Source organism: Magnolia sinica, chromosome 16, assembly GCF_029962835.1.
Source record: "Magnolia sinica isolate HGM2019 chromosome 16, MsV1, whole genome shotgun sequence".
Taxonomy (NCBI): Eukaryota; Viridiplantae; Streptophyta; class Magnoliopsida; order Magnoliales; family Magnoliaceae; genus Magnolia; species Magnolia sinica.
Window position 1 is genome coordinate 17800100 of NC_080588.1, and position 27891 is coordinate 17827990.

General features: G+C 39.0%; 1 protein-coding gene across 2 annotated transcripts in view; it reads right to left on the minus strand.

The window, feature by feature from the left end:
• LOC131228522 (uncharacterized) overlaps window positions 1-27891 on the minus strand; it is a 77504-nt gene that overhangs the window by 18256 nt on the left and 31357 nt on the right. For both annotated transcript variants that reach the window (XM_058224218.1, XM_058224219.1), the window contains 2 exons: window positions 9219-9449; window positions 9005-9129 (listed from right to left, as the gene is read on the minus strand). In XM_058224218.1, the coding sequence (XP_058080201.1) occupies window positions 9005-9129; window positions 9219-9449 (356 nt within the window). The remainder of the gene's footprint in view (window positions 1-9004; window positions 9130-9218; window positions 9450-27891) is intronic.

A 27891-nucleotide genomic window follows, 5' to 3' on the forward strand; every position in this document is an offset into this window, starting at 1 on the left:
GAGTTTGGATGAGATTGGATAAGATCATATCATCCGATCACATCCCTATCTTCCATCAAAAACCAAATTCATATTTGAATTTGAAATTTAACTGAAAGGAAGAGGCCGGATAAAGCATGGGACGTACCCACTAGTGATTGCTCACTAGTGGGCCCCACTAACCTAGGTCCAATATCTCCCACTCAATCACATTGTGGGATAAGCAAAAAAATTTGTCCATTTAACTCGCCCAATAACAATCAAAGACCAAATATCGCAATTAAAAGAATCAGAGGTGTGGGACCAGCTGGATCACCGTAATCTTCTCACAGGTGCTTAAGTACTAAGTGACCACCTAACTAGTACTCAATAACCCAAGCTTTGCAATGCCTGTCCTAGTCCGCATGATCACACCGGATGGAGTTAACTCCTGATCTGGAGTACTCGGCCAACATACGCACTTATCCAACTTATCGAGTTATTTTGAAAACTTGATTTTTCATAAACTTCGACTAAAACCAATTTAAAGCAATACTTATATATATATATATATATATGTTTTTTAAGAAAAATATTGTTTATAAAAGTCTAATAAAAACAACTCGATACTGCCGACGGAGAAGTCTTCAAGTACGTATTTATAGTTCTAGAAACTTAGTGTAGCTGTCACGGGATCTTTCCCACGGAGATGTGTAATTTGGAATTAATCAAGCCGCTTTCCTAGCGTAACTGAGTCTGGCCAATCAAGGACCTTTCGTCATAGTATACTAAAGTAGCGACACTCAATCTCATCCTTATATACACAAGAGGAGGGTAGCTAAGGACACACAGAGTCACTTACAGGACTGGCTAGCACGTTGCAATGATTAGATCAAATAAAGCAATCTGTAGGTAAAAGGTCCCAGCACGTGGCTACAATCCACGTCGTAAAGTAGACAATACTAGGTGAATGTCGGGTCTACAATATGCATGTCATTCTACATGAGGTACGACTCATCTCATAACCTCATAACCTGACTTTAAATTCAGGCCATAACATTGATCGCATGTAACAGAATGGTGCGATTATGCTATTCGACTTTATCAGTCTCATCTTCAATCTTTATAAGATTGTAGGCGGATACGACTCACTCATATCCTTATCCTTTATTATTCAAAATAAAGAGAAGTTCATACCTCAGTGTATAAACATGGCCCCAAATGTACCTCTCTTGTACATTCAAGGTTGGTCACCCCGTGCCAGTGGGTGACCGGCCTGCCGACAAAAATAAAAATCCTACATGATTTCAAGGCAAATGCTGATGATCTACTTACCTAGTTTATATTAGTGTTCAATACTGAATAAATGGAATATATTATTCATTAATGCATTACAAAACAAGTACATTAGTCAAGCTTTCCTCAATCCCATCTGCCTGACGTGAACCTAAAATAGATCTCTAGCTATAGGTTTCGTCATGGGATCAGCCATCATCTCCTTAGTAGGAATGTAGCTGAGGGCGACCTTCTTATCTCTCACTTGATCACGGACGTAATGATACTTGATCTCAATGTGCTTAGATTTCTGGTGGTGTTTAGGGTCCTTTGCCAAGTCAATGGCAAAAGTATTGTCTATCTTCAGCGATATAGGCTGATGAACACTCGGTACAACACCCAGACTCAATAGAAATCTGCGAACCCATACACACTCCTGAACTGTAGCACAACATACAATGTACTCGGCCTCCATAGATGAAAGAGCTGTGGATGTCTGTTTCTTACTCAACCATGAGATAGCTCCTCCTCCGAGTAAGAATAAGTATCCTAAAGTAGACTTTCCCTCGTCAGCGTCATTACCCCAAACAGCATCAGAATATCCTTTGAGCTTGAGGCTTGTGCCTTCATAACACAACATTAGGTCTTTTGTTCCTCTGAGATAGCGGAATATAGTTTGACGACTTGCCAATGAGATTGTCCTGGGTTACTCTGATAACGGTTGACTATGCCAACTGCATAGCTAATATCCGGTCTAGTGCAAAGCATAGCATACATTAAACTCCCTACTACACTTGCATAAGGCACTGAGGATATAGCCAGTTTCTCGGCTTTAGTCTGGGGACACGATTTCCTATCTAGCTTGGTAGCTTTATCCATAGGGGTTTCAACAGCTTTTGAATTTTCCATCCTGAACCGCTCTAAGATCTTTTGTATATAGGTTGCTTGAAACAAGCCTAAAAATTTCTTGGGGCGATCCCTGATGATTTTTACCCCAAAAATAAAGTTGGCTTCACCAAGGTCTTTCATCTCAAAGTTAGAGAATAGCCAATCTTTAATCAATATCAACAATTGCATGTCATTACCAGCTAACAGGATATCGTCTACATATAGAGATAGTATTAGAAAAGATCTTCCAAACCGTTTCAGGTATATACAATGATTTTCTTCACTCATCATGAATCCAAAAGTGGTGATGGCCAAGTGGAACCTCATGTACCACTGTCTTGAAGATTGCTTCAGCCCATAGATAGATTTTCAACAATTTGCAGACTTTCTTTGGATGCTTTTTGTCCACATAACCCATGGGCTGTTGCATGTATATTTCTTCATTCAAGTCACCATTTAAGAATACGGTCTTTACATCCATCTGATACAACTCTAAGTTTAAACTTGCGACAATGGACAAGATCATGTGGATTGAGGAAAACTTTGCAACAGGTGAAAAGGTCTCCTCATAATCAATGCCTTTTTGTTGTGTAAAACCTTTAGCAACTAATCGTGCTTTATACTTGTCCACTGTACCATCTGCCTTTTTTTTTTTAATCTTTAGTACCCATTTATTACCTATCGCTTTGCGATTGGAAGGTAGATCAATAAGTTCCCAGACTTTATTCTTTTCCATAGAAGCGATCTCTTCATCAATAGCATTCACCCAATCGGCCGAGTTAGAAGATAATAATGCATCCTGATACGAATCAGGTTCATCATCATCAATTGCGACGCAAGAGAATGTTTGCCCCTCAATATCGAAGTATCTTCAGGGAATCGATCCTCTTTCACTTCGACATAACTCAAGAGCCTGTTGAGATGTCCTCCCACTGTCCTGACGAACTATAAGAGCATCATCATCTTGAGAAGTAAAACTCCCACTCTTCCGAGATACATCGAGTATTTCAAAAAATTCTAACGGAACCTTTTGCTTCTTTCGGCTTAGGTATCTATCTTCAACAAAGGTCACGTCCCGAGATTCTATCTCAATCCATCGTCCATAGTCCTCATAAACTAGAACATATCCCTTTGAATGCATAGAGTATCTAATGAACACGCATTCAATGGTTTTACTATCAAATTTACCTCTATGCGGAGTAGGTAACAAAACATATCCTAAAGATCCCCAAGGGCGTAGGTTGGCTAGAGAAGGAATTCTCCCAGACCACATCTCATATGAGGTTTTAGGAATGGATTTGGATATGACTCTATTAAAGACGTAGACGGCTGTTAACAGTGCATCTCCCCAGAATGTGGTAAAGAGATTGGCTTGTGCCATCATCGATATAACCATGTCCAATAGTGTCTTATTCCTTCTCTCTACAACACCATTTGTTGTGGAGTGTAAGCCATTGTGTACTACTGAACAATTCCAACGTTTTCGCAATATGATTTAAACGTTTCAGATGTATACTCGCCACCTCTATCAGATCGAAAGATTTTAATCTTTTTGTCAAGCTGATTTCCACCTTAGCTTTATATTTAAGAAAATAATCAAGAGCCTCAGATTTGTGTGAGATGAGATACACATATCCATAGCGCGAGTAATCGTCAATGAAAGTGACAAAGTATTGACATCTGTTTCTGGCATGTACATTAAAGGGTCCACGGATATCTGAATGGATTATCTCTAGTGTGCCCTTGGACCTAGCCGCTTTGGGAAATGGTTTTTTCGAAGTCTTCCTGGACACACAATGTTCACAAAATGACAAATCAACTTTGGATAAGGAGTCTAACAGACCAGAATGTAGTAGTCTTGTCATACGATCCTTGCCAATGTGACCTAACCTCGCGTGTCGTTTTTGAGATTCAGACACTATAGTTTCATTCGACATAGCAGATAAATCAAGAGGTGCATTATCACAATCTCCGTCCAGAATAAATAAATCTGAAATTAAATTTCCCTATGCGAAGATGAGGTTATTCAGTCTCAAAGAAACTCATCCCGGAAAATCGAATATTAAAACCATCAAATAATATCCTAAAAACAAAAATTAAATTCCGACGCATCCCCGGTGCATAAAGAGTATCACGAAGGATTATTGTTTGCCCTATGCGCGCACGGAGATGGGAAACGCCAATCCCTAGTACGTCTTTGACAACATTATTTCCCATATACACCTTGTAACTTCCCTTCGCTACAAGCTGGAATTCCTCGAGTCCTCGACGACTCCATGTCAAGTGCTTTGTTGCGCCTGAATCCAAAATCCACTCGTTAGATATAGTATCAACGGAAAGGATTTCAGAACAAACGCCTACATACAAAGTATCTAATGACTGAGAAATTACCATCTTTTTATGGGCACACTGTCGAGCATAATGACCGGAATTTCTGTAGACAAAGCAGACTATATTGGTCTTTTTCTGCTTCTTCTTTCCATTCCTCTTCTTGAGATTTGGAGGTGCTGTGGTCTTCTATTCTTGGTTATTCTTTTTCGCCTTCTTGCGAGCTTTGAACTGTTTCTTGTTAGCTTTTCGCCTATGGGTCTCTGCTATAAAGGCCTTGGCCGAATCTGGCTAAATTGCATTCATTTCAACCTCACTTACCAAGTGGCCACAAAAGTCTCTGAACGTAGTGATAGAATCAGTATGGTTTAAAATTCTTTTGATTTGGGCCCAAGATTCAGGCAAGCAACGGTGCATGACTATAATCTTTTGATTTTCAGTAATTTACACCCAACATTCCTAAGGGCTTTGCTCGATCTTATGGATATGATCTTTGATGGGGCAGCCGACTAGCATCCTATACTCCTGGAATTCTAATTCTATTGCCCAAACTCTCGCATCTGACTTCTGCGCATAGGCATTTGTCAGTGCTTCCCAGATTCCCTTAGCGGTTTCGTGCACTTCATATGTAGGTATGAGTTCTTTGTGCATAGTGCTACGAAGGACATTACGAGCTGAACGATTATGTTTTCGCTACTTATTGTAGCGAGTCATCGCAACCCTATGTTCTTGTAAATTCCCGTTTTCAGCCAATATGGGTTCCTCTTGAACTTCATCGAGTGTGTGCGATATGTCGTCCTCGTCAAGAAGGCATCACACCACGCGGGACCAGTCTTCGTAGTTGTTACTGTCGAAATGTTATCATTTCAGCTGTTCGGCGATTGACGCTTTGGTGGCCATCTCTACATTGCATAAGTATCACTACTTAGCTATGATCTAAGGTATTGACACTAATCACTAGCATTTCTACGTGTTATTCAAAATTTCAAAGTATAAAAGTAGTCAACACATCTTAACAAGATTTGAAAGTCCACATATCCGAATGGCGGTGTAGATCAATCAAGTTCTCTTTTTAAGATGAAAATTAATGCTTTTATAAGAATAAATTTGTATAACATGCAACCTTCCATTACTTAGTTGCATGCATCATTTGGTGGAGGAGAATAAACTCCCACTCAGGTTATGGACAACCTTTATATATAGGGAGTATCTAAGCACTAAGTTTTTCTATATTTTCCAATGAAAAATAAGGAGGGCTTAGATCTAATTACATCAAGCTTAATAATATCACAGGTATATAAACATTATCATTAGGAAAAAAAATAATAATAATGAAGTGCAAAGCCATAAAGAGAGTTATATCATCACCAGTGAATATGACCATTAGAGATGGATCCGATCATCACTATTAATGATCATTGTTGATGATGGATCCTTTCATCAATATTGATCATCATGGTTTATGATCGTTTCAATCACTAATGATCTCAATATCACTTATTCTGAAAGTAGATTTTATTTACTTCATCCATCTGTTTTTTGTTTTATATTTGCTTTTGTTTATAGGAGAAACATAATTTTGTCCAATTGCAAAACCTATGGATGGAGTGGATTTGTCACACGCATATCTGTGGGCCCCACACAGCTTCCCACTACATGAACCAGGCAATCCGTGTCCACTTCCCCTGGTGGTGACGAAGCACAGTCTGTGTCAACATGTCACATGTCCGAGCCCCCGTAAGATGAGACGAGCAGTCATTATCTTGCAGACGTGCGTGAGGCGATGGATCCAAAACGTCTACCCATTGGTTAGTGCTTGGATGGCCTAAGGTTGAAAAACACTTAAACCGGACAATTTTGCCCATGAAGATAGGCCCACTAGTTGGAAGGCAGAAATCCAACTCCATCCATCCACGTGTCATTCACTTGGCTAGAATTATATGACTATAGCTTTTGGGGTATGGTCTATCTAAGATAAGGCTTCATAGATAAATGGTCCAGATCCTGTACACGTATGCAACGTGCATACATGCATCGATATCATGATTGATAACTTGGATACTTTCAATTGATGGAAGTTTGGATATAACACATACCTGGTGATCAGGCAAACAGGACTTGCTGATCACGAGGTCTCCAAATGGATGTTCGATTTGAATTGGTCCACATAAATGACACGTGTGCACTTTCAACATGCCTATGTATGGATGTTCATTCTCTGTTAGAGTATTTAAAGTTGACCTTCATTGGAATTAAAAGACTACAATGTGAATCTACCAAACCTTAGTTCTGATTAGCTACTCATAACTATACACGTGGATACATTCATGCCAATCCATAATATCCAACTAATGGGATTGAAATTCCCAATCTTAACCATCGAAGGTCCGGCCATATGTTTAAGTGGTCAAATATTAACTTCATTGTTAGGATCATCTAGTGACCAAGGCCATGTTAGTAGGTGATTAAGTCGGCATGTTTGCCACGTGTACAATGCATGCAGACATTATAGTCTAGCCAAATGTTTGTAATGATTAAGTCTAAAACGGAGCTCGCCAAGAGGATGGACGGTTTGGATACAACTTATATCATGTGATCAGACCCACATGAGTGGCTGACCTTAATGTAACATATATGATGAACATCAGCCCATCCGCTTCTATTGCTGGTAATGTTGTATTTTGATACAACAACTCTTGTTCATACTTCATCCATTTCTATTGCTAGTGTTGTATAATACAGCATAGCAATACAGCACAGCAATGTTGGTATTTAAATACAACAACTCTTGTTCATACTTCATCCGCCTCTATTGCTGGTAGTGTTGTATTTCAATACAACTAATGCTGGTATTATGCACATCAGCCGATCAGGTTCCCACGGGTACAACAGCTATAACTGGTATGATGTACACGAGCCGATCAGCTTCCCATGATGTAATAAGATATGTAACCAGCAGCTAGTAATGCACATCACGATGGACGTTTGGTGAGCGGTTAAGAATAAAATATGGTTGATGATATACATGGACGTTGAAGGGACAATTTGATCATAGGGCCATGTACAAAATGAACGGCTAATTATAAACATAATTCAACAATTTCTATTCAATTTTGTACATGACCCATGTGGATGATACCACGGTGTCATCCACAAAATCTATTCAATTTTGTATATGGCCCATCCACATGATGGGCTACATATTGACAACCATGGTCACAAAAAAAATGCAAGCCAGGTTAATTGAACAGGCCGTGGGAGTACAACAGTCCCATCTTAAGTCCAAATATAACACATGCATATATCATTCGAAAGCCATAATTAGGAATCCAATAAAAAAGGAGTCACTTAACTTTTTAGATGAAAATAATCGGAGATCCGCCGTTAATCGCTCTGATACCACTGTAGGGAAGCGCGGAAGGTGAGCCCTCAAGATCTGACGGTCTACACGAGTTTTAGAACCCTCACAATGCAGAAGATTGACACTCCAACGGCCCGCCTATCTACTACTGGAGCAAATGGATCTATTGACACCTCTGATCCTATGGTATAAGTGGCCCCGGATTGCGATCTATGGATTAGATCGTCCCAAGGACAAGCCAAAATGGACAGACTACTATGCACACTATATCTCTCTCCGTATACTCTTGGTATTATTTATGATATCTTACGGGAGAGAGTCTCATCGAGAGTTTGGATGAGATTGGATAAGATCATATCATCCGATCACATCCCTATCTTCCATCAAAAATCAAATTCATATTTGAATTTGAAATTTAACTGAAAGGAAGAGGCCGGATAAAGCATGGGACATAACCCACTAGTGATTGCTCACCAGTGGGCCCCACCGGCCTAGGTCCAACAACATATACATAGGCAAATAAGATGAGGCACATGGATCATGGCTGTGAAGAGTGAAGTCTTCATAACTTGTAAATAAACATGTGTAAATTGTACCAAAAATGAATAGCAGCTGTTGGGCAGGGGAACCAAAAATGAGCCAAGTAAGGCATGCTTGTGCAGCAATATGATAATACATGAAACAAGAAATGATAAGTCCTAGTATGTAAAGAATCTAAAGACATCTGATGATGTATGATACCCAAATACTTTGTAGTAGCAGCCTATCTGTCTGTATGCTGCTTGATTTTCAATTGTAGAAGTCATGCTCAGCCTTAGCCACAGCTAAAGTGGTGCTGAAACATGAGGAACAAACAAAAAGACTACGCTTTTCCAAGAACAACATGTCAACATTCATGTGCAACAATTGAATAAACAATCAAGTAAATTGAAAATTTCAAGAACTTCAAAAATTCACTGAAAATTTCAAAAGAATGGGTGAACTTGAATTTTTTCTTTCATAAGGGATCAGATTCTAATCTGCTTAGATAAGTCAATAAGTCCTCCAATACAAGTAATGTCATAAAATTGCACACAAATGAGTGCGATCTTTGATTAATATCAAGTTTCATGGATGCACTTCCCAAGCAAAATAACTTTAAGCAATAAAAGAAGAGAAACAGGAATATTGCACCATGGCAACTGAAGAACTCACTTTGTGAATCCATGGGAAGTTGCTTAGATGTAAATATCAATAACTCCACACCATCCAAGCAACTTCTCATTGCTAAATCATGCTTCTCAATCAGCTCCACAAGACGAATGTACTTTGCTTTGAAACTAAAACAGGGCCATAACTTCAAAATTAGCAACCATTTTATCTATTAATAAAATTCACAATGAATTCAAATCAATTGGTAAAGTCAGACCTGTTAAATTCCCCAGAGAAAAAATAGAGCGCAATGTCAGTAGTAGCTGGACAATCTTTAAGGAAGATCCTTGGCCATATTTCACAACGATGTTGTAACCTAAATGGTAAAATTTTAGGCATTCTTTTTGAAATGTCACAAACCTTATGTGATACAATTGTTGGACGATAAGCCTGAATCCTATCACAGAAAACACTGTGATGAACCGCATCAAAGATCTCAAAGCTTCCCCTACAAAAAGCAAAACCAGAATTAACTATATAGGTCATAAAAACCAGCATCAGTGTTAGAGGAGTTATTGGGCCCTGATCATTGTTCAAAGTATCCCCGATATTATCTCTATCTCCAGCTCGGTGATACCAATAACACCGGTAGCGATATTGATAAAACACTAGTATCAGAAATTCTATGTATCAGCGACGTATTGCTAAGTATCACCAATGTATTGAGATCGCCAATATTTTCGACTGTGTAAATTCCAGGTGTCACTTGTATTGCCAATGCATCAATATCGCCAATATTTTCAATTGTGTAAATTCCAGGTGTTGCTTGTATCACCAATGTACCGGCGAAATTTCGATAATATCACCAATGTATCGATATCGCCAAATTTTTTTTTATAAAAAAATCATTTCAAATGTTTTATGGGCGCATGGTTGTATGGAGTGTTCAATTTGTCAACGACAATGTCGATAATATCATGATATTATCATTATAGCAACACGGATGATATCGAGACCACAATTTTTTGTTTCCTTTCTAGTTATCGACAATTTCTTGGCGAAATATCATGTGTTGTTGATATTGTGAAATATTGATAAATGTTTGGATGGAAGGTTGGATGAATAGATGTGATGGAAAAGATGGTTGGATTGATTTCTTACGGCAGCAGGTGCTTTTAGGCCCCCATTAAATGAAAATTTATTATGTATGCATTCTTTTTGCAATTGTTTTATTTTTAAATATGCAAATATATGTATTTTATGGGCGCATGATTGCATGCAGTGTTCAATTTGTCGACAACAATGTCGATAATATCACAATATTATCATGATCACAACACGGACGATATCAAGACCACAATCTTTCATTTCCTTTCCAGTTGTGGACAATTTCTTGGTGAAATATCGTGCTGCTGATATTCTGGAATATCGATAGATGTTTGGATGGAATGTTTGATGAATAGATAGGATAGCATGTGCTTTTAGGCCCCCATTAAATGGAAACTTATTATGTATGCATTCTTTTTGCAATTGTTTTATTCTTAAATATGCAAATATGTGTATTTTAGCATCTCCTAAAGTTTCATTGAAAAATTCTACTGTTTTCCCCATGTTTCCCCGCATTTCCAATTATCAGCAACATTATCCGCAATATCGATATTGTTTCCATATCCCCAGCCAGCGAAACTTGTAGCAATACTGATACTTTGAACACTGGCCCTAATACATCAGGACATGAATAGCGCCCTGATGCACCCCAACCATACAAGCTTGCCCACGGTTTGGCATCCCAGACAACTGATCTGATGGGACATGCGATGGATGGGGGTATGCCCCAAAAATCCCAATGATTAGATGACAATAACATCTAAATCAGTGGGGCATAGATAGATGGTATGCACACAAAAGTGGCAACAGTCGCCAAAAAAATTAGGCCAAAGGTGGATGGTTAAGATCTTCGTCTAGAAGACTTGCATATCAACAGTGGATATCAACAGTGGATCACCCCGCTTGTACAGATATGGTAGATCAGGACACTATTCACGCCCAGAAGCATCATGCCTAATAATTCTTCTTCAGCATAATCAACTTAGCATCAAGAGCATATACACAATACAAACAACAGGCTTCACTTATCATTGCAACATAAGAAACACACTTATAAACAATCTATGCCACCATGTAAAAGAGAACCAATCACCAACAGGCAACGGTACCACTTCTGTTGCTGTACCATCTATCCTGCTAACATGAGACTTGTGCAGGACATTTGTACCAAGAAAATGATAGGCCTCACAATGAGATCACACCCGTTGGAAATCAGGCTGATCCACTAACTAGGTGAGTCACACATGTATGTTGAGTTAGACCGTTGGTTGTCCATTGGTTTCAATGGCGGGGCCCATCCGATGAGCGCTGGCTTGATTTTTGTGCAAGGTAACATTCATGGTGGGGTATACCATTTTCATGGTATGGATATTCTACACAAGTGGCAAGTTAGCAGGGAAGATGGCATGGCACCACAAGTTGCATTCCATTGCCTGTAGGTGATTAGTTCTCTTGTTAAAAATTATCTGCAGCTGGAATAAGAATTAGTACTTTAGCTATGCCATGAAACCTCCACAAATTGAATGTTTGTTATATATACTCGTTTTTATATCAAATCTGGTGCATCAAACCAATATTCCAAGAGTGCATTCTATCAGTTTCCCATGCATACTAGATACATTAATAGTTGAGATGCGGTCAAATTAAAATGCGACTAGGTAGAATCACTTTCCCAATCTGATCACACGGCACCTCCAATGGCATCTCACCAAAAGATTAACAATTCCCATCGTATGAAATGAAAATAAAAACATTCACTAACAATTCCCATTGTATGAAAAGAAAACAAAAACATTCATTAACAATTCCCATCGTATGGAAAGAAAACAAAAACATTCACTAACAATTCCCATTGTATGAAAGGAAAACAAAAACATTCATTAAAAATTCCCATCGTATGAAAAGAAAACAAAAACATTCATCAATTCATCATATTCATCATAGCCAGTTCATAAGTTGATCTAGAGGTATATTTAAAGACCTTTACAAAAAGATACAATGAATCTGGACCTTGTTATTTCAGGGCTAGAATATATTATAAATCTTTAGAAGATTGACTCCAAGCTTTATATATATATATATATATATATATAAAGGTAAATCATGAGTCTAAAGATCTCTAATTGACACCTAATCCGAAACTTAAAAAAAGGGGGAAAAAAATCAATAATTAAACTCAAGAAATAGGGAGGAAATAACCAAAATAACCATACATGAACATATGGACCATCCATTTGTATATGCGGATGAATCCAGACCGCACAGTCAAGTCAGGTCCCTGATCTTGGCCAAAACACTTATTACGAGGTACTGATCCACCTAACATAGATGCTTCATTCAATAGGAGGAATAATGGGCAAGGTCTAGTGGGTACTCTAGTGTGCATAAAAGAAAACATCTGAAAGCATCCATTTGTATATGCGGATGAATCCAGACCGCACAGTCAAGTCAGGTCCCTGATCTTGGCCAAAACACTTATTACGAGGTACTGATCCACCTAACATAGATGCTTCATTCAATAGGAGGAATAATGGGCAAGGTCTAGTGGGTACTCTAGTGTGCATAAAAGAAAACATCTGAAAGCAAAGAAACAATGATCCCTAATGAACCCAAATTTGTGATACTTCTAGATTTAATATCTGGACCATTTCTCCTTGTTGGCGTGGTTTCCGGCAACGCGTGTGCTTGTCTCACTGTGCACGGGTGTGCTAGGACCCGTGTGGGTTCAATCCAAACCATGATCACCGTTAACCCCTAGCGTAGAGATAGAGAAGCGTTGGATCGATCGACCACCGTCCATTCAGCCAACAATCGTGCGCTTGTTTTTTACCAGGCGATTTGCGGAGGCCAGGGCTCCCCCTCTAATGAGCTCCTTTTGCCTTGTCAATCAAGGATTTGTGAAGGTGCAACACTTGTATGATTGATAGGGCGGAGGTAGATGGAGATGGATGCGGATTCCAAACGTGATCAGTTACAATCTCTTACCACTAAGGCAGGATCATTGACCTTGGCTGAGAGCAGCAGCAGCAGTTTGTTGGTGAGTGGGGCGATGGCAATACCAATGATTACAATAGCTAATGTCGGCCCAACGTATGAGCGTAGGTGGACAGGTCCTAGAGCTAACAGTCTTCCTTCAGGTTCGGCACACAGGCACAGATGGAAGGAAATTACAGTTACTGGATTAAAACTATGAGTCGGTCTGGCATGGTCGCAGGGACGGACTGATGCTATTCCTAACCTAATGGCCCATGACTGACAAGCAGTGGATGAACTAAGATAAGATTCTAGCTAAGATAATCATCAGCATTGTGTTGGTAAGGGGTTTGTGCTTGGATTGAGGATTTGATTCTTGGTCCCGTCTTCATATTTCCTCTTGCTATTTATAGCTTCTCCTACTGAAGAGTGAAGATAATTGATGGCCCATGTGGCACTTCCGCGTGTAACCAGCTGGGAAAGAGTTGTTACCCTTCTCTCGATTGTGGCTTGCCTCGGTTGAACATGCTTCAATGCTAATGCATAACGGTTATTCATACTCATCCGGAGATTGTCTGGCTGATGTGGCATTCGAAGATTTTATATGTTTTTTAGATACTTGGTGGGCAAGTTGGACATGTTGGGCATGCCGTACATGCCACGTGGCATAATCTGTGTTGTTGATCTGATCTACTAGATTTTGGTACAAACACTGCCACCTCACGTTTCTTGTCATTCCACAAAGGTTGGTGAGATACGTGATATGATACTAATGGTTGTCCACGTGTAGTGTGCCTCAGTTGTCAAATCTTCAAACAGCGTCTCTACCTTTTTTTCTTTTTGCAGTACACTACTACGTGCCCAACGGAGAAGATATTGCCGTATCTCTGTGACAGTTTTCATCTTGGAATTTGCATGTATCATCATGTGGCAATAAATGCGACACTTGTGGCCTTGCCTATATACTAATTTTATTTTATTTTACTTTTCTCCTTTTTTATATTGACTTGTGTGTGTGTGTGTGTGTGTGCGCGTGTGTGTGCGTGTGTGTGTGTATAAAGTCGTATTCGGCCTTTTTGCCCTTTCGGGATTAAAAGTTCTAGCTTTGCATTTGTGTGATTTAGCTGGACTTCTTGGCAGAATCCTTTCTTCCTATTCCTTCTGTTCTCCGAACTTGTAGGATTCCCATATGTAGGGAACGGACTTTTTTAAATATCGACCATTGATTGCCAACTTCGCAGTATTCCCATGTAAATCCTACAAGATGTAAGCCCCGCCTTTTAGTACCTTGTGCATAGTGTACACGTCTTCCTAATTGGTTCTCCATTTACCAAGTTCTTCATCTCTCGCACCAATCAGCATGACCTGACGATTTCTTGGGAGTCCTAATTCATATATTTGGCTAGGTGATCGGCCAAAAAATCGACCATGACCTGACCTTTCACGGCCTTTTGAGGTACGTAGTTGAAATTAAATTCAGACAATGCCAACATTCATTTACCAATTCAGCCTCTCAGTATGGGCTAAGTTAACATATACTTGATAAGATCGGTTGAGGCTTTTACATGGACAATATTAAACATGAAGTAATGCCGTAACTTAATAGGCAAAAAATACAAAGATAAACAAAACTTTTCGATTGGTGAATATCTAGTGTCGGCATTAGTTAGCCGTCTACTTAAATAGTAAACGGCCTGCTCTTTTCGATCATCGTTCTCCTGCGCCAACATTGCTCCAATTGGTTCTTCAGTTGACACTATATATAGCCGAATGGATCTATCCTTTCATGGTGGGCTCAAAATTGGTGGCTTTGTCAAGTATTCTTTTAATTTGTCAAAAGCTTGCTAATGACACTCTTCCCAAACAAAGGTTTGCCCTGCTTTTCAGCTTGACCAGCGGAGAAAAAATGTTAGTCTTGCCCACTAAATTTGAGATAAATAAGCATAAATAATTCACCTATCCGAGAAATCATTGTAATTCCTATTTGTTCGTTGGAGGTTGGGCTTCAATAATAGCCTAGGTTTTATTTCGGTATACTTCAATGCCTCTTCTCAGATGAACTAAGAAAACTAGAAAATTCTCTGCTGAGACTCCAAATGCAGATTTTAAAGGGTTCATTTTTAGTTTGTGTACTTTCATACACTCAAAGGCTTGCTGCAGATGAGTGAGATGATCACTAAAATCAAATAATTTGATCACGACATCATCGATGAATACTTCCAGTGTCTGGCCGATCATGTCATAGAAAATGGCATTCATGGCCCTCTGGTAAGTTGCACCAGCATTTTTCAAACCAAACGGACCTTCCAACAATACGTTCTGATGGCTCCTGGACGTCTGAAAACTGTTTTAGCAACATTATTCTCTGCAATTGAAATTTGGTTGTAATTAGAATGGCCATCCATGAATAATATTATTCTATGACCTGCAGCTCGATCAATTAGTTGATCTGCAACCGACATAGGATATTCATCTTTCGGGGTCGCATGATTCAAAAATTTGAAATCGATGCAAACTCTTAATTTGCCATTCTTTTTTACTACAAGGACTGTTCGAAATCCACTCGACATCCCTGATTGGCTAGAAGAACCCAACCCTTAGTGGTCGTTCAACTTCTTCTTTTACCTTAGCCGTAACTTCCAAAGTCATCCTTCTTGGGGGCTACTTAACAGGCTGAAAACCTTCTTTTATAGGTAGCCTATGTTCTAACAACTTGTGGCTTAAACCCGGCATCTCATGATAATCCCAGGCAAAGCAATCTTTATACTCGCGGAGTAACACGATCATTACCTCATGCTCCTCTAATGACAAGCATAAGTTGGTTGGGGGTTTTGGTCAGTTCCTAAAGTTGATTTCAATCAGAGGATCTTGCACATCGGCTTTCAAATCATTGAGCTTGGCTGGAGCAACCTCCAACTCTTCAAAGGAAATGTTGTTGTCAGCAATTTCATCATGTTCCAATAAGCACTCGGCTACGTTAATTAGGCAGTCATTATCTAATTCACATTCCTTGTGAGCCCTTGTAAGCTTTGCAATCCAAGCCGTGAGTTTGGCCATCTCTTCTTCTTCCAGCGTTGCGCAATTCATGGCAATTTTTTGACAATGTATGATCGCCCTAGCCGAAATACGAGTGTTCTCAGCACAACTAATTCTTTGCCAGCGGCTCTGCTTATGTCTTTTACTTTGATCATCGGGTTCTTGGATACTAATACTCTAGTTGGTGGATCGCGTTATCTCGACCTGTAAAAGTCATTGGTACAACGTCATCTTCATAAAAAATAGGCTTATGTTGCATTTGACATCGCACAAAATGGTTTCTCATCAGTCAAAACTATCTCCACCTTTCATTTGTTCCAAAATATCAAGAACTGATGTAAGGATGACAGAATGCAGTAGTTTGCATGAATCCAATCTTGGCCCAAGAGGGCATTAAAGCTCGAAGCCGACGAAACTACAAAAAACGCTATGAGTGCCTTCTTGCCTCCTATTGCTAATTCAATCGGCAGAATCCCTTCCACATCAGTGATGCCACTGGTAAAGTTTGTAATTGTAACTTCCCTAGCAATCATGTCAGAGTGGTCTTTTCCTAATCCCTTCGACATATTCCTCGGCAAAATGTTAACTATTGTCCCGTTGTCAACCATAATGCGAGGAATGGGGCATCCATTCATGTGTTGATATGAACAAAGGTTTCAATTGTTGTGACATCGCATAAGATGGTTGGTCAAAGATTACCTTCTCCAAATCAACACCCTGCTCTATGGTGATTGTGGATGTATCTTTGTGCTTGGTCGGTTTTTGTTCAGTTGCTTCTTTCTTGACCAGCATTGCTCCTGTTTCTTCGATATCACCCTCCATATTATTCGGTTGATCTGGTTTAGCCAAAAAATTAGGTGGAAGCATTAATACCATATTGCACTCTACTCGTAAAGGTGGCAATGTTCTGAACGTTATTGTCGTCGTCTCCTGTTCACCAAGTCTTTTGTCACCCTTTGTTTTTGTAGCTTGTTGAAAATTAATATCGTTCTCCAACAATTTTGCATTTGACAACATTTCTTCGATCAGTGAGCCTTACTTCAAGGGATCTAAGTCACTTGATTCCTCTCCCAATGCCTTGTTTTTCTTGATTTTGCCAGATTCTTCGGGTAGAACAATTGTTTTGGCCTTCTGTTTCCTATTGAAATTAATCCTCCAAGCTCTAACATAACCAGGAACATATCAACCATGTATGGTTGTTCTTTCTGATATCTTGGCAGGATTTTGCATCTTCACTGCCCTTTTTGCAACGCTTTACCGTTGCCAACGACGTTTCTGAGTCCTTGTCAATTTTAGTGGGAACTGTGGAAATTTAGGATGCACAGCTCTAGTTCATCGATTGACCGTGGTATTGGTTGGTTTGACCATCCTTAGTCGTTTCTGGTCATATACCTTATCAGTATTCCTTTCCTTCGGGCCGAGCCATTCCCTTTTTAGGCGATCGAACTAAGGAATCTACGCGATACGACAACAGCGTAAATTTATCCGTTTCTTTGCTGTATAATATCTTTTCGGCGAATATTGTTGTTGGACTTCTTCATGACAACGCTCACACAATCGGCTCTCCTCACCAGCCAACTGACCCACAAAGAACACTGCCCCTTAGTGTTCTTTTCAAGGTTTGATTGCTTGACGATATACTTCAGATGATGATCGTGTTGCCTTGTTATTGGTACAAGTTATACCTTTTTCCTGGGGGTATTCATGTTTTGCAGATCATTAGTTGTCATGTTGATTCCCATCATTAGGGGATATGGATTAGTGTCAACTAGCATGGCTTCACTCTCTCTTTCTGGAAACTTAAGCACTTCGGAATCGATTTTGTCTTGAATTGTTTCCTAAAAGAAACATAGTTTTTAGTTTAATGAGATCAAGATCTATGCCATTTGCAGTATTCTATTTTCTTCAACTCTTTTGCCAAAGGAATCCTCTACTTTTGCAGAAGTTTAATGAGTTTAGTGGCCAATAAGAGATCAAATATCTCGTCAACCTTGGTAATATCAAAGGAAAACCTTCTACCCTGATGAAGCAGTCCCCTTTCTGTATTAAGACCTTGAGGACATGACTCATCCTCTCATTAAAGCTATACAAATGAATCGTTTTTTGAGGTTTATTTCGGCCAAGACTATCTCATAATTTGGATCATGGTAGTAAGTTCCCGATGAGGAATTTCTTTGTTGATTTTCTTCATGTAGAAGCCATTTGTATTTGGATGCTCTATCTGACAGATTGACCAGATCTTCAAAGTCCATAGCTTCAAACTTCTTTCAGAGTTCGATGTCGAGACCAAGGCATTCCGTATCGGTAACGATGGCTATAACGGTCACCACGTATTGGTCGTAACGGTTGATATGGGGGTGTAACGACCGTTATGACCCCCTTAACGGTTGAAAATTTTCTTTTGCCTGAAAAATTTTGAAAAAAGAATAAAAAATAAAAAAATCTAGAAAATCCAGAATAACGTAAATATTCCAAATATGTATTCATTTTTTGTTTTGGATATGTTTATGGTAATGTAATGATCCACTCTTTGGTGAAGGTGTTGTATCGAGTTGTCTAGTGAATTTGTGAACTTGATTATGCCTTTAATGTTTACACATCACAATAAAGCATTAGAACTTGAAATCATAAAAAAGGCATAAATACTACATTTTCAATTTTTTTGAAAAAAAAATGCCCTCGGAGCTTCTATTTACTCAAATCGCTTCAATTTACGGTTTTAATCATAAAAACTATAGTAAGAGTGGTCGAAATCTATTATAAAATGATCTAGGAGAGTTTTCGGAATGAGAAAAGTGAAAAAGAAATGAATTTAAATAGAAATAAACAATTGGTTGTTTTGTTTTAATAATTATAGGGGTAACAGTCATTATGCCCTGTAACGGCCGATACGGTCCTAAAAAAACCTATTGCCTTGTTTCACCCCCCTATCGTGTAACAATCATGGTTGTTACCTATACGTATCAGCTTTTAAGGGCGTATCGTAACAGATATGAAACACCTTGGTCTAGACCTTTTACGGCCAACTTAATAAATTGAGTTTTCAGAAGGAAAACCCGACATTTATTCTTCGCTCTTTTGAATCGAACAATATACTGTTCGGCCAACTCGCCTGGTAATTGCCTTAGGAGTGACAAGTCGGCCAAAGAGAATTCGGGTTCGGTTCAATAAGATTGAGCATGAAACATTTCCTCTATATCTTGCTAGGATTGCACTGAGTTCGCTAGAAAATTAATGTACCATGTAAATGCAGTGTCTGTTAATGAACTCGCGAACCACTTTAGCTTTACATACTCATTTTGCTAAGAATTCACTGCATTACACAGTAAAACGGCAAAGTGTTCTACTGTAGATTGGCCCGTGTCTCTAGAGATTAACGAAAAATCTGAAATTTTGGTACCTCTCGGTACCTCAGTGTACCTATCAACCCAGTCAGGGTATGGCCTACGATACATAAGCCGATTGGTATGATGACCATGACATTGGTCGGTTACCTCGTTAATCAAGTTAATCAATTCATCCCTGCCAGTAGGTAACAAAGCGGCTCCTTTTGGATCCTGAAGTACTTGATTAACCACTTAAGGTTGTAGACCCTGGGTAGGTAGAACATGTCCCCCAATATTTTATTATTTGGCGTAATCATTTGCATTTAGGCCATTGGGATGACCACTTTGTCCGGTCCTTCTAATGCCTACAGATGGTGGCATATTTCGTCCCACCAAACCTGGTTCTGGCCAGCCATTTCGTGGAGAAAAAATCGACGGCTTTGGAGGAACATTGCTGAATTGGAGTATTTCTGCACTATACTGGTGGAAATTGGGCAGCCTATCTTGAAGGAACGACATCAACCTATTAATAGGCTCAGTTTGAGCCCCATAAAACTCGGCCTAAGCCCTAGAATACTCGGCTTCCATTCTTCCATGTTCAATTAGTTCCCTTAGGCCAATGTTGACACTTCCCAGAACTCCATTAACATCTGCGAAGTTATTCTGGGACGATGATCCTACTTCCAGGATGATCGGAAGTAGAAGATTCGGGACCTTTAGATTGGCTGGCATCTGAGATGCGTCAAGTGACTGATTGAAGTGTTGTTCTCCAATGTTCCCACTGCCTCAAGTAGATCTACTACTCGTGTTGTTGTAATATTCAATCAACATTTGCACACCTGTTGATGAGGACATCACGTCACATACACCCTTACGTACGTATCAGAGGAGAAGGCGGGCCACACCGATTTCCCTGTGGTTAGGCGAGTACCCGTGATCGTGCTAAAGACCCCATGTGCATGTGCGAGCATTTGGAAGACCCCACACTGAGAAGATACACATAGGGCTACTTTATGGAGTAATCCAGACCGTCTGATTGGAGGGACGCAACGATCGGGTCATTGATCGTTGATCGTCCACATCAGTTTTAAACTTTATCATATTTTAGGATTTAGTTTTTGATTATTTTATATTTGGACATATTATGAGTGTTTTAGTTGATTTTATTTAGAATAGGGTTATTTTTATTAAAATTCACAAGACGGGGATTATTGTAATTTTTGAAACTTCTTGGATCTATAAAAAGAGGAGTGCGTGTGACCTCTCCTATTGGATTTTGAAATTTAAAAAAAAAGAAAAGAAGAGGGAGAGAGAGAGAGAGAGAGAGAGAGAGAGAGAGAGAGAGAGAGAAGCTCGTGCTTTCTTCTTCCATCTTCATGAGATTTGAAGGTACTTCCATGCGATTTGGAAGGAAGATTGGTGCGAGGCTAATCTTCATCAACGGAGGTGTGAAGTCTCCATCTATCCCCACAACATCTTCTCTTTTATTCCCCATCCCAGTATGTTCTTCAGGTTCTTCATTTTCCCCATCCCAGATCCTCAATCCAAACCCTAACCAATCTAAACCTATCATCCCACGCCACATGTGTGAATCCCACCTGCCCCTTTTGGTTTTCCGCCATCATTATATCAAAACCCTTTTCTTCCATCCCCGAAACCCTAACCATAAACCTACAATTCCTAATTTTCCTACTTTCCCAAATTACTCAAACACTAATTTTTACCTTAGGTTATATTAGGTTTCCTAATTTGAAATATACTATATCCTATGCTAATTGGATGTCCCTACATCCATTAGATCCTAGTTTCTTTTTATTTAATGATCTTGTGTTACGATGTTGGTAGCTTAGGCTAGGATTATGCATGATGCTCTTTTAATTTTCATAATATTTGTGATGATTATAGTGATATTTGTTTTTTTTTATGTTAAATATCTTAAGTTGGCTACTTGATCTCACAAGTTAATTGGTTCATGCATCAGTCCCGCATCACTTGTTCCATCGGGGGTGCCACAAACGGTGTTGGTGTGGTTTCTGGCCACGAGTGTGCTTGTCTCACTGTGTGATGGCGTGCCAAGACCGATGTGGGTCCGGTCCAAATCATGATCATCGTTGAACCCTGGCGAAGAGATAGAGCGGCACTGGGTCGATCGACCACCGTCTATTCAACCAACAATCTTGCACTCGTTTCATACCAAGCGATTTGCGAAGGCTGGGGCTCTCCCTCCAATGAGCTCTTTTTGCCTTGTCAATCAATGACTTCAGAAGGTGTAGTAATATGATTGAACGGGCAGAGGTAAATGGAGATGGATGTGGATTCCAAATGTGATGAGTTATAATCTCTTACCACCAAGGCGGGATCATCGACCCTGGCTGAGAGTAACAGTAGTAGCGTGCTGGTGAGTGGAGCGATGACAATACCAAAGATACCACAGCTAATGTCAGCCCAATCTATGAGAGTAGGCGAACGGGTCCTAGAGCTAACAATCTTCCTTCAGATTCGGGGCGCAGGCACAGATGGAAAGGAATTACAGCTATTGGATTAAAACTATGAGTCGGTTCAGTGTGGTCGCAGGGACAGATTGATGCTACTCCTAACCTAATGGTCCATGGCTGACGAGCGGTGGATGAACTAAGCTAAGATTCTAGATAATAATCAGCATTGTGTTGGCAAGGGGTTTGTGCTTGGATTGAGGATTTGATTCTTGGTCCTGTCTTCATGTTTGCTCCTACTATTTATCGCTTCTCCTGCTGAAGGGTGAAGATAATGGATGACCCACGTGGCGCTTCCGCGTGTAACCAGCTGGGAAAGAGTGATTACCCTTCTCTCAATCGTGGCTTGCCTCAGTCGAACGTGCTTCAGCGCTAATGCATCCGTAACGGTTATTCATCCTTATCCGAAGATTGTCTGGCTGACGTGGCATCCAAAGATTTTATCTGCTTTTTAGATACTTGGAGGGCAAGCTGGACATGCCGTACACGCCACGTGGCATAATCTATGTTGTTGATCTGATCTACCAGATTTTGGTACAAACCCCCGCCCTCCCTCTTCATTCAATATAAGGGATAACGAGCAAGGACTAGTGGGAACTCTAGTGCGCATAAAAGCAAAAAATCTGGAAGCAAAAACAGGGAGCTAGATATTATCAAATGTTATTGATTCCTTCACAACATCCCAACTCATTTCTCCCTCCCTCTCGATATCAAAATCCCCAAACAAAAATGAGGATTCTTAATAGGGCAGGGACTTTAACATGTTTTAAAAGTGAAGGGGTGAAAAGAAGAAGAAAACATTCCAAATAAGTCACAATCAATTTGTCTCAACCATTTACATGATAAGAAATCATAAATAGAATCTCTACAATTTAAGGTTGAAAAGAAGATCCATCATTTAATCTAATTGTAAAGAATAAATAAAACAATTGACTCGTTTTAAAAGATTCTTAAAGACTCCAATTTAAAAACATAAAATGGAAGCCAAATAAAATCTGAAAAAGAACACAACAAGTATAATTTGAATAGTAAATCATAGGATACAAATCATGGAAGCATGGGATTTATTTGAAAAGGGATTTGAATCGTTTTACCTAAGATTCGACTTAAATCGTAAATTTTAAATCATAAATCATAGGATTTTGAAAACTATGACAACCAGCAAGAGCAACTTCTTGGTTCGATAGGTGGAATAACAACTAAAGGAATAGTGGATACCCTAACGTACGATTGAGGAAAATATCTGAAAGCAAAGAAAAAAGAGAGTATCAAATATGTTGGTGAAGAGGATCACAACCATCTCAAAACGAATCCCCTTCCAACTCCCTTGATGTAAAATGGGAATCACTTAGAGCTAGAGGTTAAATGATAAAAAATACTACTTTTAAATGTTAAAATGACCAAAATAACCTTGGACTGTCTAAGGTTTTTGGGTAGGGTTGTTTTTTGTAGTTTTCAATCTTACCATGATTTCAACACATAATTTGGAACCCAGAACTTCAAGGGTGTCTTAAAGTATGGGGCCCCTAGGTACATCCTAACTTGAAAGCAGTATTTCAAATAGCGTTCGTAGCATACGCTACGTAGCGTAGCTAAATAGCGTAAATCCCCTGTAGCGCTACGCTATGCTACGTAGCATAGCTAAATAGGGTAAATCCCCTGTAGCGTACGCTACAGCTACGTAGCGTGTAGCATTTGTAGTGTACACTACAATCTATTTTTTCATTTTTTTTCAAGTTTTGTTTTCTAAAAATTGTGTAAAATTCACAACATAAAAAAACCTTTAAAAGTAAAGTTAAAACCAAACCTTTTTATGTTTACTTACACTTAAAACAGTGGTGATCCTTTGTAAAAGTTGGTGTGAAGCTCACACACTAAAAAACCTTTAAAACTAAAAATAAAAGAAAGAGGGTTTTTAAAAAAAAAAACCCTCTTCCTATAGATGACATCTATATCGTACTTAATACTCTTAACCTATGGGATTTTTATTTCTTTTCATACTTGTGAGTTGTGACTTTTTTTTTTTTGAAAGTTACTTGTGAGTCGTGACTCATGGTTTCAATTAGACATTATTAATTAAAGTGGTTTTCTTAAAAAGTTGTTGATGCGATAATTATTTGATTTGTTTTATAACTTTATATATGTAGATTAGCTTTTGATAAATGATAATTAATAATTTGTTTGAACATGATACTTGAAAAAATGAATCAACTGTTAGGTATTTTTATATTTTTTACTAGTTATCATATTTTTTTCTATTTTTAAATTAAAAAATATAAGCATCGTGTAGCTTAAGCTACACGCTACGCTATCTACGCTACACGCTATAGAGGGTTGAACGCTACGCAACACGCTACCGCTATTTAAAACACTGCTTGAAAGACTACGGTGATAGATGAAAGCTCGGATGATTTATATCCCTGTTAGATCCTCAAGGGGGAAAGTAGAAAAGCAAAAAGGTCGGTCACGAAGTATGCAAGTCCTACACATGTTTAGAGTTGACAAAATGAGGCATCTTACTCTTGTGCGATATCGGAAAATATTCTTTAGGAACCTAAAACTGTGTTTATACCATCCACTTTGCATTTGAGCAGCCATTTTCCCACTTTTTCATCCCAAATATCAATTGGCACTAATGTTGTGAAATCACATAAGCGATTCTGTGCCATCAGGAGGGGGGCTGATCACTTATGCCATCGCATAATCGCATAAGCGACCACTCAGCCCCCTGTGTGTTTTTTTTTTTTCTTCTTTTTTTTTTTTGAAAAATTTAAAAAAATGGATACATATATATATATTTCATGTTTTTTTTTTTTAATTATAGTTATATTTCATTACATTTTTTTTTACTTATTTCATTATAGTCAAGACTCAAGAGTTGGGAGTCTTGAAACTTGACACTTGTTCAAATTTCAACTATGAAAAAGAATTTGAGAAAGGACAATGAGAGAATGGGAATAAGATTACAAGAGAGAGATCAAGAATTTAAGAGAGTTTAGAGAGAGAGAGAGAGAGAGAGCATGAGAATATGGAAGCAGAAAATAATAATAATAATTAAATTAAAAATTAGAAAAAGGTCCCAAAGGTTAAAAAAATGATTCTTGGCCATTATGCCACTACATATTGTGTGTATGCGATGGCCATTATAACTTTATATATGTAGAGTAGCTTTTAAGAAAATGATAATTAGTAATTTGTTTAGTACTAATCCCTTTAGACGGTGAAGAATTTATCCCATCCCATCGATCTTCCTCAGGTACTCTCTTACTCATTCCTCTTTTATTTTCGTTGTCTCATGTTATAATGGATTGTATATCTTTTACATTGTGGACAATGTAGATTTTAGGTCAGGGGTGAGATTAGATGGAACTAATCAGTATTTTTTTTAGTTTTTGAGCAAAAACTATTGAAATTTTTTCAATTTTTAGATTTCAAAACTCTTTTTGAATATCAATATTATGTGTATTTGAATATATTTGAGTGTGATAATAAGATACAAAGTAAATTTTGAAAGTCTAGAGTCTAGTTGATTATTAGAATTTTTATTTTATTTTTTTTTAACAAAGTTCTTTCTAATAAATTGATTGATAGAAAATTTAAACACCAACTAAGCCTAGTTCACATTTCATGTCTAACTCTTATTCTTTTAAAGTTCGCTTGAACTTTTAATGTTTAATTAGATGATTACTTACGAGTGTTAGGAACTAAGTCTAGAGATCCTTATCAACCTTGGTATAAAAAGAAGAAAAAGTACCAGCTAAAAAACAGTTGGAATAAAAAATGGCTACCTATTGCATGTGCCTAAATGAGAAAACAATGAAAAGAAAAAGAAAGAAAGAAAAGATATTGTGCAAGTCGTCAATGAAAAATCAAAAAGCTGAAAAATATAAGTAAGAAGGAGATGGGATTGGAATTAGTAACTTGTGTTGATCTGTCCACTTTGAGGTAATTATCATGGTTAACATTATGGAGAAAAGTTTAACTCGTATGATTATAAGTTGGAATTCACTAAGCACACCAGGAAGTTGATATTTGGATGTATTTTGTTAATTATTTGATGAAGGAGAACTTAGTTTAATGGTTTGCTAGTGATATTAGGTTCTAGACTAACAATATTTCATTCTTGTATGTTCGAATTTTACTCATGTATAAGATAACACAGAATGATAGGTTTTTGTTTTTTTTTTTGGAGAAAGGTTTGAAATTTGGATATTGAAGATTAGTTGTTCACATGTTTTGCTTAGGACTAGCAAAATGTTGGTTGCGAGGGTGCATTGAGTGTGAAATATTGTATTTCCCTCTTATTATGCATTGGCTTTATAAGTAAAAGTGTACATGAACCGAGCTAGCTCGGTTAGCTCGCTCGACTTGACTCGAAAAAGCTCGATTCAACTCGATTCAAAGCTGAGTTCGAGCCAAGTCGAGCTGATTTTTTAAGCTCGAAAATGAGTTCGAGCTGGCCCCAGTTCGAATCGAACTCGGATCGAACTAGTTTGGTGACTCGGTTACTTTGATATTGATGTTGCGCACCAAGTGTTTGATGAAATGACTCAAAGAAGTGTGGCTGGTGGCAAGGAAGGAATGTATATGAAACCAACACCCTTTTTCCTTGATTTTTATGTTGCTTAGAAGGTGTTTGATAAAATACCTGTAAAACCATTGTTGTTGTCTCAAATACAGTGAGATTTGAAGGTGCAGTCCAGGTGTTTGTGAAAATGCTGCAATGGCGAACTCGGCTCGAACTCGGGTCGGACTGGCCCGAGCTGCTAACCAAACCGAGCCAAGCCGAGCCGAGTTCGAGCTGAGGTTAGCTAGTGGCCAAGCCAAGTCGAGTTGAGGCTAGCTCGACTCGGTTCGACTCGATGTACACCCCTATTTATAAGCATAGATACGCTTAATCGATCCAATTACGTATGTTTTCCTATGTGAGGTGATTTGGAGAGCTAAAGTGAAAAAGACGATTAAAAAGAAGATTTAATGCTCAAAGAATGATCAAAAGAAGACTTGGAGATTTGGAGATGATTAATGAAGAATTCAAGTGCCAAAGATCCAAGAAAACCAAGTGCAAAGGAAAGAAAAAGACTAGTGAAATCACATAGTTCGTCAAGAGAATTAACAGATTGTTCAGTCCCACCTAAGGTTGGTTCGGTCCAACTGAAAGTACAAGGAACAATCCAGCAACAAACTATGATTTTCAAGCATAATTTGACTCGACATTCGGTTCGATCGAAGCCAAGTTCGGTGCGACCTAAGGAAGACAAACTTCAGATGCAAATCGAGAAAATTCGGGTGCAATCGAGCACTAATTTGGTACGATCGAATGCTATTTTCGGTGCAACTGAAGCTCATAGTCGGCTGCAGCCGAAGCATAACAAAAGTGCGTAAATTGAAGTCGGTTCTAAGTCAGTGCGGATTTTTCCTATTTAAATGGATGTTTTAGGCTTTCTTAGATACGAGTTAGGGTAGAAGGGATAGTAATGCAGGGACATTTTCACACCGGGGCTCGAGTGGGGTGGCCTGTGGGATGTAGGAGCACACTCAAGGTGGGCGACCCGTGTGAGGTAGGTGACTCATGTGAGGCGGTACCCATGTAATGTGGGCCCACGAGGGGGGTTTGGCCAAGATCCTAACCCATGGGATATGGAGCCTAGGCTATGAGATAAGAGGGATTAATTCGTCATGCTCTATCAGTTCGAGCTTTTAGAGCAAGTGGTTAATTGTCCTACATCAAATTGGTATCAAAGCGAGAGTTCTCGTGTTCGAGACTCCTCACCGGGGGTGTTAATGTAGGGGCATTTTCACACTGTGCTCGAGCGGGGTGGCCTGTGGGATGCAGGGGCACATTGGGGTGGGCGACTCGTGTGAGGCGGGCCCTACCCGCGTGAGACGGGTGGCTCGCGTGAGGCGGTACCTACGTGATGTGGGGCCCACGAGAGGGTTCGGTCGAGGTCCTAACCCATGGGATGTGGGGCCTGGGTTATGAGATAAAGGTATTAATTAGTCATGCTCTATCGGT